This window comes from Schistocerca serialis, chromosome 5, assembly GCF_023864345.2.
Source record: "Schistocerca serialis cubense isolate TAMUIC-IGC-003099 chromosome 5, iqSchSeri2.2, whole genome shotgun sequence".
Lineage (NCBI taxonomy): Eukaryota > Metazoa > Arthropoda > Insecta > Orthoptera > Acrididae > Schistocerca > Schistocerca serialis.
The window spans coordinates 648596064-648616341 of NC_064642.1; the positions used below are offsets into that span (position 1 = coordinate 648596064).

A 20278-nucleotide genomic window follows, 5' to 3' on the forward strand; every position below is an offset into this window, starting at 1 on the left:
CATGGGGGTTTTTTAGGTTAGAGAATTCCCTCCCTAGGCCCGACAAGACGCCTCCTGAGACGCGGCAAGGTAGGAGTAGGCAAAATGCAACAGGGAATAACAATATTATTGTGCTAATAGTAAACTGCAGGAGCGTCTATAGAAAGGTCCCAGAACTGCTCTCATTAATAAACGGTCACAACGCCCATATAGTACTAGGGACAGAAAGTAGGCTGAAACCAGACGTAAACAGTAATGAAATCCTAAACTCAGATTGGAATGTATACTGCAGAGACAGGCTGGACAGTGAAGGGGGAGGCGTGTTTATAGCGATAAGAAGTGCAATAGTATCGAAGGAAATTGACGGAGATCCGAAATGTGAAATGATTTGGATGAAGGTCACGGTTGAAGCAGGCTCAGACATGGTAATTGGATGTCTCTATAGGCCCCCTGGCTCAGCAGCTGATGTGGCACAGCACCTGAAGGAAAATTTGGAAAATATTTCGAGTAGATTTCCCCCACCATGTTATAGTTCTGGGTGGAGATTTTAATTTGCCGGATATAGACTGGGAGACTGAAACGTTCATAACGGGTGGCAGGGACAAAGAATCAAGTGAAATTTTTTTAAGTGCTTTATCTGAAAACTACCTTGAGCAGTTAAACAGAGAACCGACTTGTGGCGATAACATATTAGACCTTCTGGCGACAAACAGACCCGAACTATTTGAAACAGTTAATGCAGAACAGGGAATCAGCGATCATAAAGCGGTTACAGCATCAATGAGTTCATCCGTAAATAGAAATATTAAAAAAGGTAGGAAGATTTTTCTGTGTAGCAAAAGTGACAAAAAGCAGATTACAGAGTACCTGACGGCTCAACACAGAAGTTTTGTCTCAAGTACAGATAGTGTTGAGGGTCAGTGGACAAAGTTCAAAACCATCGTACAATATGCGTTAGATGAGTATGTGCCAAGCAAGATCATAAGAGATGGAAAAGAGCCACCGTGGTACAACAGCCGAGTTAGAAAACTGCTGCGGAAGCAAAGGGAACTTCACAGCAAACATAAACATAGCCAAAGCCTTGCGGACAAACAAAAATTACGCGAAGCGAAATGTAGTGCGAGGAGGGCTATGTGAGAGGCGTTCAATGAATTCGACTGTAAAGTTCTATGTACTGACTTGGCAGAAAATCCTAAGAAATTTTGGTCTTATGTCAAAGCGGTAGGTGGATCAAAACAAAATGTTCAGACACTCTGTGACCAAAATGGTACTGAAACAGAGGGTGACAGACTAAAGGCCAAAATACTAAATGTCTTTTTCCAAAGCTGTTTCACAGAGGAAGACTGCACTGTAGTTCCTTCTCTAGATTGTCGCACAGATGACAAAATGGTGGATATCGAAATAGACGACAGAGGGATAGAGAAACAATTAAAACCGCTCAAAAGAGGAAAGGCCGCTGGACCTGATGGGATACCAGTTCGATTTTACACAGAGTACGCGAAGGAACTTGCCCCCCTTCTTGCAGCGGTGTACCGTAGGTCTCTAGAAGAGCATAGCGTTCCAAAGGATTGGAAAAGGGCACAGGTCACCCCCGTTTTCAAGAACGGACGTTGAACAGATGTGCAGAACTAAAGACCTATATCTGTAACGTCGATCAGTTGTAGAATTTTGGAACCCGTATTACGTTCGAGTATAATCTACTCTGTAGGAATCAGCATGGGTTTCGAAAAAGACGGTCGTGTGAAACCCAGCTCGCGCTATTTGTCCACGAGACTCAGAGGGCCATAGACACGGGTTCACAGGTAGATGCCGTGTTTCTTGACTTCCGCAAGGCGGTCGATACAGTTCCCCACAGTCGTTTAATGAACAAAGTAAGAGCATATGGAGTATCAGACCAATTGTGTGATTGGATTGAGGAGTTCCTAGATAACAGAACGCAGCATGTCATTCTCAATGGAGAGAAGTAAGAGTGATTTCAGGTGTGCCGCAGGGGAGTGTCATAGGACCATTGCTATTCACAATATACATAAATGACCTGGTGGATGACATCGGAAGTTCACTGAGGCTTTTTGCAGATGATGCTGTGGGGTATCGAGAGATTGCAACAATGGAAAATTGTACTGAAATGCAGGAGGATCTGCAGCGAATTGACGCATTGTGCAGGGAATGGCAATTGAATCTCATTGTAGACAAGTGTAACGTGCTGCGAATACATAGAAAGATAGATCCCTTATCATTTAGCTACAAAATAGCAGGTCAGCAACTGGAAGCAGTTAATTGCATAAATTATCTGGGAGTTCGCATTAGGAGTGATTTAAAATGGAATGATCATATAAAGTTGATCGTCGGTAAAACAGATGCCACACTGAGATTCATTGGAAGAATCCTAAGGAAATGCAATCCGAAAACAAAGGAAGTAGGTTACAGTACGCTTGTTCGCCCACTGCTTGAATACTGCTCAGCCCTACCAGATAGGGTTGATAGAAGAGATAGAGAAGATCCATCGGAGAGCAGTGCGCTTCGTTACAGGATCATTTAGTAATCGCGAAAGCATTACGGAGATGATAGATAAACTCCAGTGGAAGACTCTGCAGGAGAGAGGCTGAGTAGGTCGGTATGGGCTTTTGTTAAAGTTTCGAGAACATAACTTCACCGAAGAGTCAAGCAGTATATTGCTCCCTCGTACGTATATCTCGCGAAGAGACCATGAGGATAAAATCAGAGAGATTAGAGCCCACACAGAAGCATACTGACAATCCTTCTTTCCACGAACAATACGAGACTGGAATAGAAGGGAGAACCGATAGAGGTACTCAGGGTACCCTCCGCCACACACCGTCAGGTGGCTTGCGGAGTATGGATGTAGATGTAGATGTAGATGTACTTAGTAACAAAATAATCCGTCTTGAAGGCAAAAAGAGATGCTGTTTTATTAATGGTGCCTGGTTTTGATCTATACAGATCATCTTCAGGGCATAAAGCATAACACACAGGAGCAGTTGACAACTGTGGCTTCCAGCATATAGTTCAGTTCCACTTAGCAGTTTTGCAGATCACTGAAGGAGTTCCCTCATGGCCTGAAGATCATCTGTATATACTGAAACCCATCATTAGCAATAAAACATCTCTTTTTGTGATCAAGACTGATTATTTTGTTACTATTGAATTTAGATCACAGATTCTTTTACGCTCGTTATAAAAAAATCGGGAAACTACATGCTGCTAATTAAAGCCTTTCTGCATTTGATGTTGTTAATGTTATAACTTGTGTGCTATGAAAGTATACCATTTCAGTGACATGGCACAATGATGACCCACAAAAGTGTGTTGGTTTTGGTAGAATTTGTCTTAGTTAAATATCAACTAATAAGATTTGTACATTCAATCTGTGTACAGTGTCTGTCATATAACTAAAGTACAGGTGCCATGTTGAAGTTGTACCATAGTTGATCATGTTGTGAAATCTGAAGGGAAATGTGGCATATTTGTGTCTAGCTATTATTTTCACCTTTCATTATTTAAAAGATTTTGGTTCTTATTAATTTAATAGAAGATTGCCTGCAGTAGTTGATGTTATTTATTATAAATGATGTATTTACTGCAATTATTGTTGAATAGGCCGACAACAGGAATGTTTCCCCAGTGGCCAGAAATCTTAACATGACTACCAGTCTGTTTCGGAAAGTTAACACAAGCATCATAGGAAGGTTTGCTAATTATGCAACACTGCGTAAAATATGTATACCTATCTCTTGGCTTTATGAAGAGCCTCATATTTGTAACTTGCCAGTAAATATCTTTTTCAATGACAGTGAGCAGCTTCAAAAAATGTCCTCCTCTATTTGACTGAAATTACAAAACGAATCCTGATCTTGAGACCCATGAGATGAAATATGTTACTTCTGAGTGGTGACAGTGAATAAAGCTTTGAAAATATTGATATTATGGATGTGCTAACTGATGGCGCACACTATACCTTAAATATATTCAATTTAGAACTGAAAATGAGATGATAATTCAATTGAGATAACAAGTAACTTATACTAGTATGTATGTCATATAATTGTACAGCATTATGTGATGTTCCTCAACCAGCAGTTTGCTATCCAAGCCAACAGTGAGTTCAAAATCTATTTCGCTACTGCTATTCTTTGACAATCACGGAAAAAATTAATGCAGCTATTTTATGCATGTCCATTTTCGGAAGAAAAAGTGTGATTTGCATGCCAGATGCAGTTGAGAACTGCCACTGGAGAGCACTGCAATTGCAAATCACGGTGAGGAACATGTTCTGTTAGATGTAGTGTGTATTTCAGAGCGTCCAGCAACCATGGCAGACGCCACATCTTGTGTACTTAATGGTGAGAAACAATTCCCTTGTGTATTGTATCGAGGCGTAACACCTGCAGTGTCAGCAAGCAACACCCCAGATCACGTAAGAAACAGATTGACCGTCCTTACGGCGGAACAGGCAACCGTAAAAATAGTTTTCCCGTCGGTCAACAGATGTCGCAGGTGATGCTACAATGCTAACTGACCTGTCCATGTCGCGGAATTGGCAACACTGTATCTTCGATGACGTGAATGACGCTGATTTGCGTTCGGCTAGAGTGCTGCGCGCGAAATGCATTCGTCACGCTGCTGACTGTAGCTCATGATCAGCTGTGGTTTTTCCCGAGTTTTCAATCTAAGAATGTAGATTAGCTCCTGTAATTCTACAAACCAAGTTTATTTCTCACAATCACATGCGAAATGAAATAAATGAAAAGTAACATACAAACATTTCTCACGAGTTACTGTTTAAATGCAGACTGTATTGCAGTCGCATAGATTTTACACTTGCCTTCCATGCCTTCTATTTGCTCTTTGCTATACAGCTCTTCTGATACGGATTATGGTGGTAAAAAAGATCTCCATGTGCAGGTTAACACTATAAAGTTTTCAAAATCCGCACTCGGTTATGATGCAAATTAAGGCTGGATATATTTCAGTGACAGTCACTTCAAATTTAAATTCTTTTACTTTGCATGTAACTTATCGTAAATGATATAAGAGTGGCACAAAACGATGAATTTTGGATTGTTGTTGAAAGGGGGCTGCAAACGCGGTGATATACAAGTGAAAGCGTGTTTTTCGAGCATATTTTGGCGGTGTCAACTTTGAAGAGCCACAGACAGCAAACCATAATTATGTTAAAAATTTACTTTGTACAGTTTAAAGATGACCCGCAAATATTCGCAATAGACACAGTTATTACTGGGGATATCCGCACTTGCGCAGACCTGTTACTATAAGAAGTGTTGTTTTCAAGTGAAAGCTGTGAGAGAATTATTAGCGCAGAGATAAAAAAAATATTAAAATAGGCAGCGTCTATAGTTTGCATGTTATGCTCGTTCTCTTCTATTCTCCTCCCTTCATTCCAGTAAAACGCTTGTTCACAAGTATAAACGAATGGCAGTGAACATCGGCGAATTATCTATGAATACTCGTTTGCAGCAGTGTAAACGAGGTTTTACACTCGTTCACTTTGTTCACTCTAGTATATACCAGGATTTAGAGGGGCCGATGACCTAGCAGTTAGATGATGGCTATTATTCATTTATTTCACTGTTGCGATTTCAGCTCTAGAGCCATTTTAAAGTACCAAGGGAAAGGTCTTGTAAGGTAATGCTTCTTAAATTGTTTACCAAATGTTGCCACACTATGCTTTGCATTTTGTTATCCATATCTTATATTGGTTTCAGTTTTCACATTGCACACAAAAATGCCTCTACAGCCCAAATTACGATAGTGAAGTGAATAAACAGTTTTAAAAAGTCCAAATCGCAGCAAAGATTTCATTTAAAAATTGTATGATATGATTCTTGGACAGGAAGGGCTGCCACGTTATATCAGAATATAAGGTCAACAAAATTTAGATAGGCTTGAATGCTTAGGGCTCTTTATTAATTCTTACTCTTAACTAATTTATTGATTTACTTGAATTTAAAATCCACTCCCGTAACCTTTCTTTATCTTTGACGGGAAATCTGAACATATTTAGTTCAGGATTTGTCTGTCTACTCCTTCTACAGTCAATATACTTGCAGGCCCCCGGCATGACAACTCGATCCACTACCACCGGTTTGTCAGAAACAGCTGTACTTCACAGATGCCAAATGGTGGAAAGCTGCATGCGTTCAGACGATGTTGCCACATATTTCACAGAACGGAGTGCCATCTAGTGGTTGGTGCTACAAGTAAGGGTGTGACGCTGTTGCCGCCTGGCCGTTCCCTGACAAGGGTTGCCTGCTAGACCAAGCGATCGGGCAATCTGTTCTTATGTGATCTGGGGCAACACACATCAGTGCTTCAAAGATGCCTAACACACAGAGGGCAATTTTCTAGAAGAAAGATGGCCATGCTGTGACAGTCACCCAGGAGGCAACCCAAGCACGGCCAGAGCCTGTGTTGCACGGATTTATTCTCTTCCACAAGATATTTGATTGAAAATAGGCTCGGTTGTATCCTAGTACCGAATGTTACTTAGTGCAGCATTCGGACCAGATAAGACCAGTTCGCACCGAATGAGTTTCCTAGGCCAGGCACTGATTCCGCAAGTATCCCACCAGTCAGAGGAGAGTGGAGAGTCAACTCCACGATGTCATTGCCATTCACATATGAATTTTTGACCCTGGGAGATACCAGCTATGGATTTAACAGGAGGAGGACTGGCATTAGTGAACTATCTAGACTGCAACTGGTCAGTTTGACTATTGATGATTATCTTTCTTTATTTCAGTTTTACTTGTTAAATTAATTCAGTGTTCTCTTTAAATATCACTAGTGTATTATGTATACCATACCAATGCCTTATACTTAAATTTTTCCGTAGACACTATATTTAATTAAATGAAAAATGATTGAAGTAAAGAATACACCACAAACATAAGTACGAGGGCAGTTCAATAAGTAATGCAACACATTTTTTTTCTCGGCCAATTTTGGTTGAAAAAACCGGAAATTTCTTGTGGAATATTTTCAAACATTCCCGCTTCATCTCGTATAGTTTCATTGACTTCCGACAGGTGGCAGCACTGTACGGAGCTGTTAAAATGGCGTCTGTAATGGATGTGCGTTGCAAACAACGGGCAGTGATCGAGTTTCTTTTGGCGGAAAACCAGGGCATCTCAGATATTCATAGGCACTTGCAGGATGTATACGGTGATCTGGCAGTGGACAAAAGCACGGTGAGTCGTTGGGCAAAGCATGTGTCATCATCGCCGCAAGGTCAAGCAAGACTGTCTGATCTCCCGCGTGGGGGCCGGCCGTGCACAGCTGTGACTCCTGCAATGGCGGAGCGTGCGAACACACTCGTTCGAGATGATCGACGGATCACCATCAAACAACTCAGTGCTCAACTTGACATCTCTGTTGGTAGTGCTGTCACAATTGTTCACCAGTTGGGATATTCAAAGGTTTGTTCCCGCTGGGTCCCTCGTTGTCTAACCGAACACCATAAAGAGCAAAGGAGAACCATCTGTGCGGAATTGCTTGCTCGTCATGTGGCTGAGGGTGACAATTTCTTGTCAAAGATTGTTACAGGCGATGAAACATGGGTTCATCACTTCGAACCTGAAACAAAACGGCAATCAATGGAGTGGCGCCACACCCACTCCCCTACCAAGAAAAAGTTTAAAGCCATACCCTCAGCCGGTAAAGTCATGGTTACAGTCTTCTGGGACGCTGAATGGGTTATTCTGTTCGATGTCCTTCCCCATGGTCAAACGATCAACTCTGAAGTGTATTGTGCTACTCTTCACAAATTGAAGAAACGACTTCAGCGTGTTCATAGGCACAAAAATCTGAACGAACTTCTCCTTCTTCATGACAACGCAAGACCTCACACAAGTCTTCGCACCCGAGAGGAGCTCACAAAACTTCAGTGGACTGTTCTTCCTCATGCACCCTACAGCCCCGATCTCGCACCATCGGATTTCCATATGTTTGGCCCAATGAAGGACGCAATCCGTGGGAGGCACTACGCGGATGATGAAGAAGTTATTGATGCAGTACGACGTTGGCTCCGACATCGACCAGTGGAATGGTACCATGCAGGCATACAGGCCCCTCATTTCAAGGTGGCGTAAGGCCGTAGCATTGAATGGAGATTACATTGAAAAATAGTGCTGTGCAGCTAAAAGATTGGGGAATAACCTGGTGTATTTCGATGCTGAATAAAACAACCCCTGTTTCAGAAAAAAAATGTGTTGCATTACTTATTGAACTGCCCTCGTACAATATTCATTGAAACTAAACTTAGTTACTAACGTTACAAATACAAATAAACATGTAATAATAACAGAATGGTTTTATCTATATGACTTGTTCTCAGTCAAAGCTCCACACAGGCCATAAATATACATTTATTAAGAAATAGAAAGAAAAATGGACGTAAAGTGCCATGGCAATTATGAAAAGATAATATTGTTTTCCTCTGTGTGTGATGTGTTTTCAGTTGAAGCTACCATCTTTATCAAAACACTTTGGACATACTTACTGAACACTTCCAGCACATGAACGACATATGAATTTCTTGCAACGCACACACAGACTTTTAGTTTTGTTTGGCCTTGTAATCCTCCTCTTTAGCAGGCCTCCTGTACTAGTACATTACATATCTCAATGGTCACAATGAAAGTGTGAACAGGACCTTCCCTGTGCTAATCTGAAGAGAAATATTTGCCAGGTAACCTTTTCTCCTGTGTCTCTTTGTAAAGGATCCAGGTGTTGATTCCAGTAAGATCTAGCATGTTGAAAAAAATGGCCCTAGGCCATTTGCAGCAGCCAAATTTGACAGTGTATAGACAAGGCATCTGGTCCAGAATATCAGCTCCAAATTTTGTGGAATTGTAGATGCTCATCTGGATGAAAACTCCGACACACCATAATAATGAGGAATGCTGAACTTCTGTAGAGCACAACACATTAACAGGAACCATTCCACTACATAAATTAAAATGGAAAGAAAAAGAAGGAATGAGATCACAATAATGAAATAAAATAAGCAAAGTAGATGTAAAAATTCATTATTGCTTGTTTAGAGACGTGAAACATGCAAAATATCGCACCACTCAAAATGACCGGCTATGATCATTTAAAGTGAACATGTTTGTAACCACCACATTTTTGTAACCATCAAAGCACATTTAAAGTTATGAAGCATAAGCCCCCTAATTGAATCATACACTATTTATTAAATGTTAAAGAATGCTCAGTGGTCAGATTGACAGGTATGATCCTTCTAGTATTAAGAGGGTTTGTGGTTTCCTCCCAAAGAAGTCAGGTACTCTGTCATCGTGACACACTTGTGCACTTTTAAATTTCTTAATGTGTCACTGTATGGGTGGATCCAAATTGCCCATGGATTGTAGCAGACACTCGAGTCTCTTGAGTTTTGCCATAAAGCATATTCAGCAACTGAGTACTGGATGTCCTCAACATAGATAGTTACAATACCATGCTGAAAAAAAAAATCGCAACATCACAAAATAATTAATGTAGAGCAATGAAAGTGCGAGATCACAGGTTAATGTAAGTGTAAGACAAGCCAATGCAAAGGTGAAATGCTAATACAGTAATAACTGATGTAACCATCAGAATGTTGAATGCAAGCATGCATCTGCGTGTGCATTGTGTCGTACAGTTCCATTCCTGTTGCACTTGGTTGGTCAATACAGGTATGTTCAGTGTTGTTTGTGGATGACACTACAGTTGTCATCCAGTTATGCCCCATATACGCCTAATTGGAGACGGATCTGGTGATCAAGCAGGCCACAGCAACATGTCAACACTGTACAGCATGCTGGGTGACAATAGCAATATGTGGGGGAGTGTTATACTGTTGGAAACACCCTCTGGAATGCTGTTCATAAATAACAACTCAGCACCTCGAATCACCAGATTGACTTGCATATTTGCGGTCAGGATACAGGAGATAACCATTGGAGTGCTCCTGCTGTCATATGAAATAACGTCCCAGAACCTAGCTCCAGGTGTAGTTCCAGTGTTTCTTGCATGAAGACAGGGTGGTTGCAGGCCTCAACTGGCCTCCTTCTAACCAACACACGGCCATCACTAGCACCGAGGCAGAACCAGCTGTCACCAGGAAACACAACAGACCTCCACCCTGCCCTCCAATGAGCTCTCGTTTGACACATATGGTGGTAGTTTGTGGTCTGTGGGATGCATGCTCTAGGGCTTCTGGCTTGGAGCTGTCCTTGAAGTATCCAGTTTGTAACAGTTTGTTGTGTCACTGTTGTGCCAGCTGCTGCTCAGATTGCTGCTACAGATGCTGTATGATGCAGCTGAGCCATATGCCAAACATGAGTGTCATATTTAAAGCAAACCTGATTTGCTTCGTCGTAGTGGCATTACTAGCCCCATTCTTAGGCAAATGGCACAAAATTCAAATAGACATCCACTTTCAGATGTAGAGATACACCTACCTACTTTCATTAATGTCCAACAACTCCTTCTTGGCATTGTGATTTTTATTTATCAGTGTGTGTACCTATTAATGTGGCCAGTTCGATGATGGTCTTCCCTACATAAAAAGACAAGCACTGAACACATCACTTGGTAAACAACATTAACCATTTCACATATTGCTCTGATTTTAATATTGTACAAAATACTTGTCATGATACTACAGAAAATGGCAGTGATCAGGTCCATGATGAAAGTTTTTCATCATGGGGTAGAAACCTTGGAGTAACTATTTTGGCCTGTGAATGTTGTGCAGTCTGGCAATGAGTCAGTGAAGGTTGGAAGGTTGCTGGAAAGTGGACAGAGGGTAGTGTGAGGAGGACATGAGAGAGAAGTAATCTAATTTCAGGGGAACTGATTTTGATTTATATGCCAGCTATTTTGGTTGGAATGTTGGAGGTTGCCAGGGAGATATGTTTGTTTGCAAGATCAGTGGGGTAGTAGCAGGACAGGTAAAACTGGGAGAGATTATTAATACAGGTTCTGAGGGAGTTTGTGTTGGAGCAGACAGAATGTATCACAGACATCTACCGTATTTACTCGAATCCAAACCTCACTTGAATCTAAGCCGCACCTGAAAAATGAGACTTGAAATCAAGGGAAAAAAATATTTCCAGAATCTAAGCCGCACCTGAAATTTGAGACACGAAATTGAAGGGGAAAGAGAAGTTTTAGGGCGCACCTCCAAATCGGAACAAAGTTGGTCCATTGTAATATGAGACACAATTTAGGTCAAATGAATGACGATACAGCTACAGTAGTTTGGTTTGAGTCGTAAGCTTAGCAGTTAAGCTTTACCAGATAGCCATTGCTATGCGTCAGGCGCTCCACCCGTAATTATATGGGTACCCTTCCTTTTTCACGTGCTTCGTCTGGTTTGAATTGATTGCTTATTTTTCTTTGATCTGATAAGCGCCGTTCTCTTTGTTATAGGTGTTTATGTCACTCTAAGCTGAAAATGCATTACTGTACTGTGTCATGGACTGTTTTGTCGCATTCTGATAATGAGTGTTTATGGCCTGTTGCCACTCGCGGCGTGGCTTGCTTTTCTGCACGCTACCGCCACTTACAATTTAAAAAAAAAAAAAGAGAGGAATCGTCTCATTAACGAAACAATGGCAAGAGACTGCTATTTGTTGTTACTTACACTGCTGCTTTCTTTGATAATGATCAACAAGAACCCAATAATATACTGTGTATGCTAGAAGTTCTGAACGAGAGTTTAGCGAAAATTTTTCTCCGTTTGAAAATCTTTGCAGACGCCTCTTTAGTACACATCATTCTGCACAGAAATTAGAGTCATCTTAGATTTAAAAATATAGTCAATTGCCGTGCTTCATTTCTGACTGTATCACTATTAGGCATAAGAATAATACGAATATAAACATCACATGATATGTATATTCTTCCACATTTGCTGTTGTCTCACTCTAGTTTCGTACTTTATTAGGCAGACAGGATTTAAATGAGATAGCAGCAAACACGAAACAATGCATGACAAAATGTTTATATTCGTATTATTCTTATGGTGAAGAGAATACTGCATGTGATTCACAGTTCATAAAAGTTCCTATTAGCAACCATCTCTTCTCACAGGAAGGAAAAAATTCAGAACGTAGAGTTGGCCATATTGACAAACATCCCAAACAGTCTTGGCATTCGGATTTTCGTAGTACATTGAAATGCTGCTACATTCGAAGATGAACAATACGGAATTTGTATTTACTTCGTTGGATAATGTATGAAAATGCAGTAGTCGAAACTCGGGGCGGAGAAAAAAAGCTCGTCTTCCACCTTTTTTTAAATTTATTTGCTGACGCAGAGGTTTTGGCGCCAGTATTTATCTTTGTGCCTGCAAAGCATGTCTGTGTAGCGCTACATATATTCGATGGCAGAAGTTAGTTGTGGCGGCACCTACCAACATTTTTCAGAACTTCTGCTTACTTTGCACTCGATTCTAAGCCACAGGCGGTTTTTTGGATTGCAAAAAACTGGAAAAAAGTGCGGCTTAGATTCTAGTAAATATGGTAGGCTGCAGTGATTTTATCATTGAATTCTTCCTTTACAATCTTAATATTATGTTCTTTCAGTATCCTCATAAAGTCTTGTCTTTCCTCACAAAATTCCTGTTGCTCTTTGTGACACTTATGGTCAGGTACATAGAAATGAAGTATGTAGTATTTTTGAAATCAATATATCAGTAGGATTACTACTCTCTTTTTGATGTATGAGATGATGTTTATTTCTGTCCTGTAATGTTTACTGGTTTTCTTATCAGTGGGAGCACTTTAGATACTAAATGTGTGCAATTGTACCATTGGTATTTTGTGTATGCACATCATATTATTTTGTGTAGTTTCTCATGTTACACCTTATGTTCTAGAGTTTGCAGAATGAGATAATATATATTACGCGGCCCATTGACAAGAAAAAGATTGTATTCTTTAATGATAAATCAGACACACTACCTGTAGACGAGGAATTTCAGAAGTTGTGGCGCTCTGTGGCTGTTGAGAGTATGGATGACCAAAAAATTGAGGAATATTTGGAGAAACAGGTAAGAATTAAGACAAATATATGAATGTAAGAATTGACAAAAAATTTTGGAATGCAGAACAATTTCATTAAATTGTCATAAGAATCCGGCATAATCCAGCATTCTATTGGATTACAAGCTAAATGAAAACAATGAACACTGTAAATCAAATAAAAAAACACAGATTTTGGTTCAGTACCTTAAACTATATTTCATCTGACTGGCAGGCTTACAGTCCATTGTAACTATGATGGATATTTTATAGCCAAGTACATTACGAGTGGATGGATTAGTTACAAAGGTAAGTCAATTATTATGCACAAAAAGTTATAAAATTTTATTGCAATCAAATAGGAAACTGACAACAACATCATTTTTCGACATAGTCTCCATGCGTTTCAGTGCACTTGGTCCATTGTTGTACAAGCTTCCTGATGCCCTCATAAAAGAATGTTCTTGGTTGAGCTGCAAGCCAGGAATGCACCGCTTCTTTCACTGCTTCGTCCGAGGCAAATCGACAGCCCCTTAATGCCTGTTTGAGTGGACCAAACAAGTGATAGTCAGAAGGGGCAAGATAGGGACTATATGGAGGATGATCCAGTTCTTCAAATTTGAGTTTCTGGAGTGTTTCAGCACTGTGGGCAGCAGTGTGCGGACGGGCATTGTTGTGCAACAACACAACACCTTTTAACAGCAATCCTCGGCGTTTGCTTCGAATTGCAGGCTTTAGCCTGGCAGTAAGCATCTCACTGTAATGTACACTGTTTATTGTTTTGCCCTTTCCCCATAATGTTCCAGTAACGGACCTTGGGTGTCCCAAAAAACCATAAGCATCAGTTTTCCTGTGGATGTTTGGGTCTTGAAATTTTTCTTGCACGGCGAATTTTGATGTTTCCATTCCATATTCTGCCATTTACTCTCCGGCTCTTAATGATGGATCCATGTTTCGTCACCAGTAATGATCCTGTCTAAGAAGTTGCCCCCTTTGTTACCATAGCGATCCAAATGTTTTTGCAGATGTCCAAGTGCGTTTGTTTATGCAACTGTGTAAGTAGTGTTGTGGATGATTTCGTAGGCCAGAACCATGACTAATTTGTAGACGATGTGCCCCTTTGTCAATAGTTAATCGTCCAAGAGAATCATTTCACATGAATGCTCAATGGTTTCTTCATTTGTGGTAGTAAACAGTTGTCCGGCTCCTTCATTGTGCGTAACGCTTGTGCGACCATTTAGGAATTTTTCAATCCATTCGTAGACACTCCGTTGTGGCAAAACATTGTTCCGGTACTGTACTGATACTCTTCGATGAATTTCGGCCCCTCATACACCTTCCGACCACAAAAAAATGGATCACTGAATGTTGCTCTTCTTTGGTGCCAATAGACAGCGGAGCAGCCATGATCAACAGCACAGCAGCGGTAACGAAACTAACCTAGCAGCTTGAAAATTGCAAAGATATAACAACAAATAAACAAAGCATGTGTCATCAACGTAAAATGACAGTACTACCAAAATAAATAAAGATAAAACTAAATTGTGTATAATAATTGACTTACCCTCATATAAACAAGTATTTTGGATTAAAATTCTGTGCCTCACTGCTGTAAGTCAAAACTGGTGGCACAGAAAGATCGTAAATATGTCTTCTCAGGATCATTGGAGCTTTGTTAGCACGGCACCATGTTAGGATTTCTTTCCGTTTGATTTGCTTATGGGGTGCGGGGGGGGGGGGGGGGGGGGACAACTGCTTAAATACTTCTGTATGTGCTGAAATCAATCTAATCTGATATTCATGATTTATACATGAGTGATATGTAAGAGACTAAAGAATATCTGTAGAACTGTGGAACTTTGTAACTAGGCTTTCATGGGGATAGTTGTTGTTTCTGTTAAAAAATCTGCTGATTCAGGTTTTTCACCATTTCCATAGTGCTCTTCCACGAGTCAGACAAACCTCTGACCATTCATAGTGCCCTTTTTTGTATACATTCAATATCCCATGTTAATCCAGTTTGGTATCTCCGGGAGAGTTACATCTCCATGCACTTAACAGGTATGTACATACTAGAACAGTTCATAATTCTGTTCATACTCTCCATGGTATACAGCTACTTCAAAGAAACTTTTAAAGAAACATAGATTACTGCATAATAAGTACAAAACAAATCATAGGGCTATAGACAGGGAGATGCTGAAGGAAGTATGTTGGCCTGTTAAAGAGGGCAGTGCATGAAGCCTTCAATGATTACTGTAGCAGAATATTATCTAAAGATCTCTCACAAACCAAAGAAATTCTGGCCATATGGAAAGACTTTTAATGGTACCAAAGTTAAGTGTCCAGAGACTCATGGATGAGATAAGGATTGAAACTGCGGATAACAAAGTGAAAGCAGAAGAGCTGAACTCCTTTTTCAAATGTTCCTTTACAAATGAAAATCCAGGGATATTGCTACCAACTATATTCTCACACCACTCCAAAGACGAGTGAGCTAGAAATTAGTAGGTATCGAGAAGCAGCCAAAATCCCTAGAATGGAACAAATCCCCAGAGCTCAGTAGAATCCCTGTCTTAATTCTGTACCAAATTTGTGGCTGAAATAGCCCCTCTTTTAACCATAGTCTACCATAGATCCCTCAAACAAAAGACCTGTGCCCAATATTTGGAAGAAAGCCCAGGTCACTCCAGTTGACAAGAGAATAATGGAAGTGACCACAAAACTGCTGTTCAATATCCTTGATATCTGTTTGTCATAGAATCTGATAACATATTCTGTACTCAGTCTTAATGAGGCATGTCGAACAGAATTACCCTTCGTGCCATCCAGCACAGATTTAGAAAACATTGGCCATGCAAAACCCAGTTCACACTTTCCTCACATGACTTCCTGAAAGCCATGGATCAAGATGATCAGGTAGATGCAATATTTTTTGATTTCAGAAAAGCATTTGACTATATACTACAACTTTGCTTACTATCAAAAGTACATTTGTATGGCATATCAAGTGAAATTAGTGACTGGATTGAAGATTTGTTGGTAGGTAGGATGTAGCATGTTACCTTTGATGGTGGGTCATTGATGGATGCAGCAATAACTTCGGGTGTGCCCTTGGGAAGTGTCCTGGGAACCTTGCTGTTTTGCACACTTTGTCCTCAGTTATTTGTATTATGTATTCTAATCTCAGTCTTTCCATACAGTTTTTACCATTTACAGCTCCCTCTAGTACCACGTAAGTCATTCCCTGATGTCTTAACCCAGGTTCTACAATCCAGTGTTTCTCATATGTTCCTTGCCAGTTCTGCAGAGAACCTCCTTACACCTTACCTTATCAGCCTATCTAATTTTCAACATTATTCTGTAGCACCACATCCTAAACCCTTTGATTCTCTTCTGTTTTGGTTTTCCCACAGTCCATGATTCACTACCCTACAATACTGGTCTACAAACATACATTCTCTGAAATTTCTTCCTCAAATTAAGGCCAATGTTTGATACCAGTAGACTTTTCTTGGCCAGGAATGCCCTCTTTGCCCATGCTAGTCTACTTGTTATGTCCTCCTTGCTACGTCTGTCATTGGTTATTTCTTTTCCGAGGTAGCAGAATTCCATAACTTCATCGACATTGTTATCAGCAATTTTGATGTTAAGTGTTTTGTTATTTTCATTTCTGCAGATTCTCATTACTTTTGTCTTTTTCTGGTTTACTCTTAATACACAATCTGCACCTGTTAGACTGTTCATTCTCGATTGTGTAAATCTTCTTCACTTTCGCTGAGGATAGCAATGTCATTAGCGAATCTTATCATTGATATCCCTCCACTCTGAATTGTAATCCCACTCTTTAACCTTTCTTTTATTTCAATCATTGCTTCAATGTGTAGATTGAACAATAGGGACGAAAGACTCCATTATTGTTGTCTTACACCATTTTTAATCCAAGCACTTCATTTGTGGTCTTCCAGTCTTATTTTTCCCTCTTGATTCTTGTGCATATTGCATATTACCAATCTTTCCTGATAGCTTGCTCCATTTTTTTTTCAGTATTTCGAACGTCCTGCACTATATGACAATGCCAAACACATTTTTCTAGGTTGACAAATCCTATGACTGCATCTTGATTTTTCTTTAGTCTTGCGAAGTCAGAACTGCCTCTCTGGTGCCTTTATCTTTCCTAAACACAAACTGATTGTCATCTAACAGATCCTCAATTTTTTTTCCATTGTTCCGAATATTATTCTTGTCTGGCCTTACTATCTTTGGAATTGTGTGGTTGATATTTTTCCAGAACTTAGATGGTATTTAGCTATAGATTCTACACACCAACTTCAGTAGTTGTTTGGTTGTCATTTCTCCCAATAGTTTTAGAAGTTCTGATGGAATGTTATCTATTATTTCTGCCTTATTTGATATCAAGTCTTCCAAAGGTATTTTAAATTCTGACTCTAAAACTGGATCCCCTATGTCTCGCACATCAACTCCAACTTCTTCCTGTATCACAATCTTGTACTCCTCAGAGATGCCTCCTTTCATGTATTTACTCTTTGCTCTGCATTTAATACATTGGAATTCCTGTTGCACTCTTAATGTTCCCAAGCTTGCTTTTAATTTCACCAAAGAGTGTTTTGACTTCTTGATGTGCTGATTCAACCCTCCCGACTATCATTTCTTTTTCAATTTCTTCACATCTTTCCTGCAGCCATTTCGCATTGGCTGCCCTGCACTTCCTATTTATTTCATTTCTAGGAGATATATACCGTGAAATTTTTGTACTTCCTTTCTTCGTCGATCAGTTGAAGTGTTTCTTCTGTTGCCTGAGGTTTCCTTGCAGTTACCATTCTTATACCTGTGTTTGTGTGTCCAGCAACTGTGATTGCCCTTTTTACAGATGTAGACTCCTCTTCAACTGAACTATCTACTCTGGTACTTCTGATTGCCGTATCTACATCCTCAAGGAACTTCAAGTGTGTTTCATCATGCCTCGGTATTTCAGTATCCTACTTCCTTCTACTCTGATTCTTCTGGACAATTCTCTTAAATTTCAGTCTGTTGTTCATAATTACTGTATTGTGATCTCATTTTATATCTGCACCTAGGCACATTTTAAAATCCAGTATCTGATTTCGAAATCTCTGTTTGATCATGATGTAATCCAGCTGGAATCTTCCCATATCTCCAAGTCTTTTCCAAGTATACCTCCTTTTCTTGTGATTATTGAACTGAGTGTTTGCTATTACCATCTGAAATTTATTGCAGAACTCAGTTAGTCTTTCTCCTGTCTCATGCCTACTGCTAAGCCCGTATTCTTTCTGTAACCTATTCGTCTATTCCTTCCCATACAACCGCATTCCAATGCCCCATGGTTGTTAGATTTTCATCTGCCTTTACATACTGAGTTAACATTTCAATCTCCTCATATACTTTTTCTATATTTCCATCTTCTGTTTGTGATATTGGCATGTGTATCTGAACTACCATTCTTGGCATTGGTTTGCTGTCAAGTCTCATGAGAATGACTATTATTACTGAACCGTTCATACTAACTCATTTTCTGCCCTACTTTCGTATTCATAACCAATCGTACTCCCATTATACCATTGTCTGTTGCCGTTGATATTACTCTATATTTGGCTGATCAATTGTTTAGTAGACAAATCTAATATAACCTCATGCAATGAAGTACTGTCTGAAAGAAGTTGTAGAAATATGCTGTTGAGTCTTGATAAAATTTTGAAGTGCTGCATATATTGGCAACTTACTTTAAATATACATAAATGTAAAACTGTGCATTTTACAAAATGAAATAATTATAATGATATCCTATGACTATAATATCAAAGAGTCTTAATTAGAATCATTCAACTCACACAGATACCCAGGTGTAACTCATGTAACAATCACATAAGCTGATTTATAGAAGAAGCATGTGGCAGATTGCAGTTCTCTTGTGGAATATGAACGTTAGTTGGTTTGTAGATCAAAGTAACTAAACTACAAGGTTATCAGTTGAATATGAAGGAAGTGCAGTCAGTTTACAAAGGAGATGGCCTATTAATCAGTTGTGCGACCCATCCTAGAATATTGCTCAGATATGTACCAAATGGGATTGGAAGGGGGTATTGCACATATTCAGAGAAGGACATCATGATAGTTCACAGTTTTGTTTGACATGTGGGAGAATGTCAGAGAGATGCTGAAGAAACTGAACTGGCAGACACGTAAAGAGAGATGCAAATTATCCTGACAAAACCTACTTATAAAGTTTCAAGAACTGTCTTTAGGGATTGTGAGGAAAAGATTAGATTAATTACAGCATGTGCAAAGGCATTTAAACAATCATTCTTCTTGTACTCCATATATGAATGGAATGGGAAGAAGCCCTAATAACTGGTACTATGGTAAAATGGGAAATACCCTCTACGGGCACTTGACATTATTTTGCAGAGTATGGATGTAGATGTTGATGTGGATGTAAATCTCACCAAATGGTTAGAGAGTAACCGACAAGAAGCTGTGAATAATGATGTCTCCCATATAAATACGGTGCATGGCGTGAACTCTTCAATAAATGAACGAGTTTTTTCTGTGAATGGTTCATTTAATTTTCGTCAGCAGCCAGCCAGACATTTGTCCGTTATACTTTTTCGTACCTTGTTTCTTCTTACTTGTCTTTCTTGTGTTGTTTATAGCTTTTTTATGTTAGTTATCAGTACACACTACAGCCTTAGTAGTTTGTTGTGGTGGTCACTTTAGCAGTGTAGAGCTTCATTTGCCTTTGTCCTCAGATGTGGTTCCTGTCATTGTGGTGTCTGAGCAACCTACTCTTACTTTTTTAACCTTCCCTAACCTAGTCAGTTCCTTCCCAGGTAACTGCTGTCATAATTTTAAATGTATATTTGTTAACTTAATTTTAATACACAAAAATTGTCATGAAAATGGTTTATGAGTTGTGCCCTGAAAAGAAAGCACCTCTGCTCCATAATGAGATACTTTGATATGGGACCCATGGTAAGAAAGATGTGTAGATGATTTAAAATATTTTAAGACTATGTTATGGACTGTACATAAAGGAAATACAAAGGAGATAAAGTTACAGGTAATTAGATGTTCAGTATTTGCAGTAACTAAATAGGTAATGAAATTGTAGAACTGACAAAATACTGATGTAACTTCTCATCTTTTTCTGACACTGATCATGATGCTTACAGTCATCCTGAGTTTCCAGCTGGATGACCACCTCT

General features: G+C 39.6%; 1 protein-coding gene across 1 annotated transcript in view; it reads left to right on the forward strand.

The window, feature by feature from the left end:
- The window catches only part of LOC126480882 (general transcription factor IIE subunit 2), a 70160-nt gene that overhangs the window by 39827 nt on the left and 10055 nt on the right, over nt 1-20278 (forward strand). The window contains exon 5 of the mRNA XM_050104273.1: nt 12890-13063. Coding sequence (XP_049960230.1) covers nt 12890-13063 — 174 coding nt within the window. The remainder of the gene's footprint in view (nt 1-12889; nt 13064-20278) is intronic.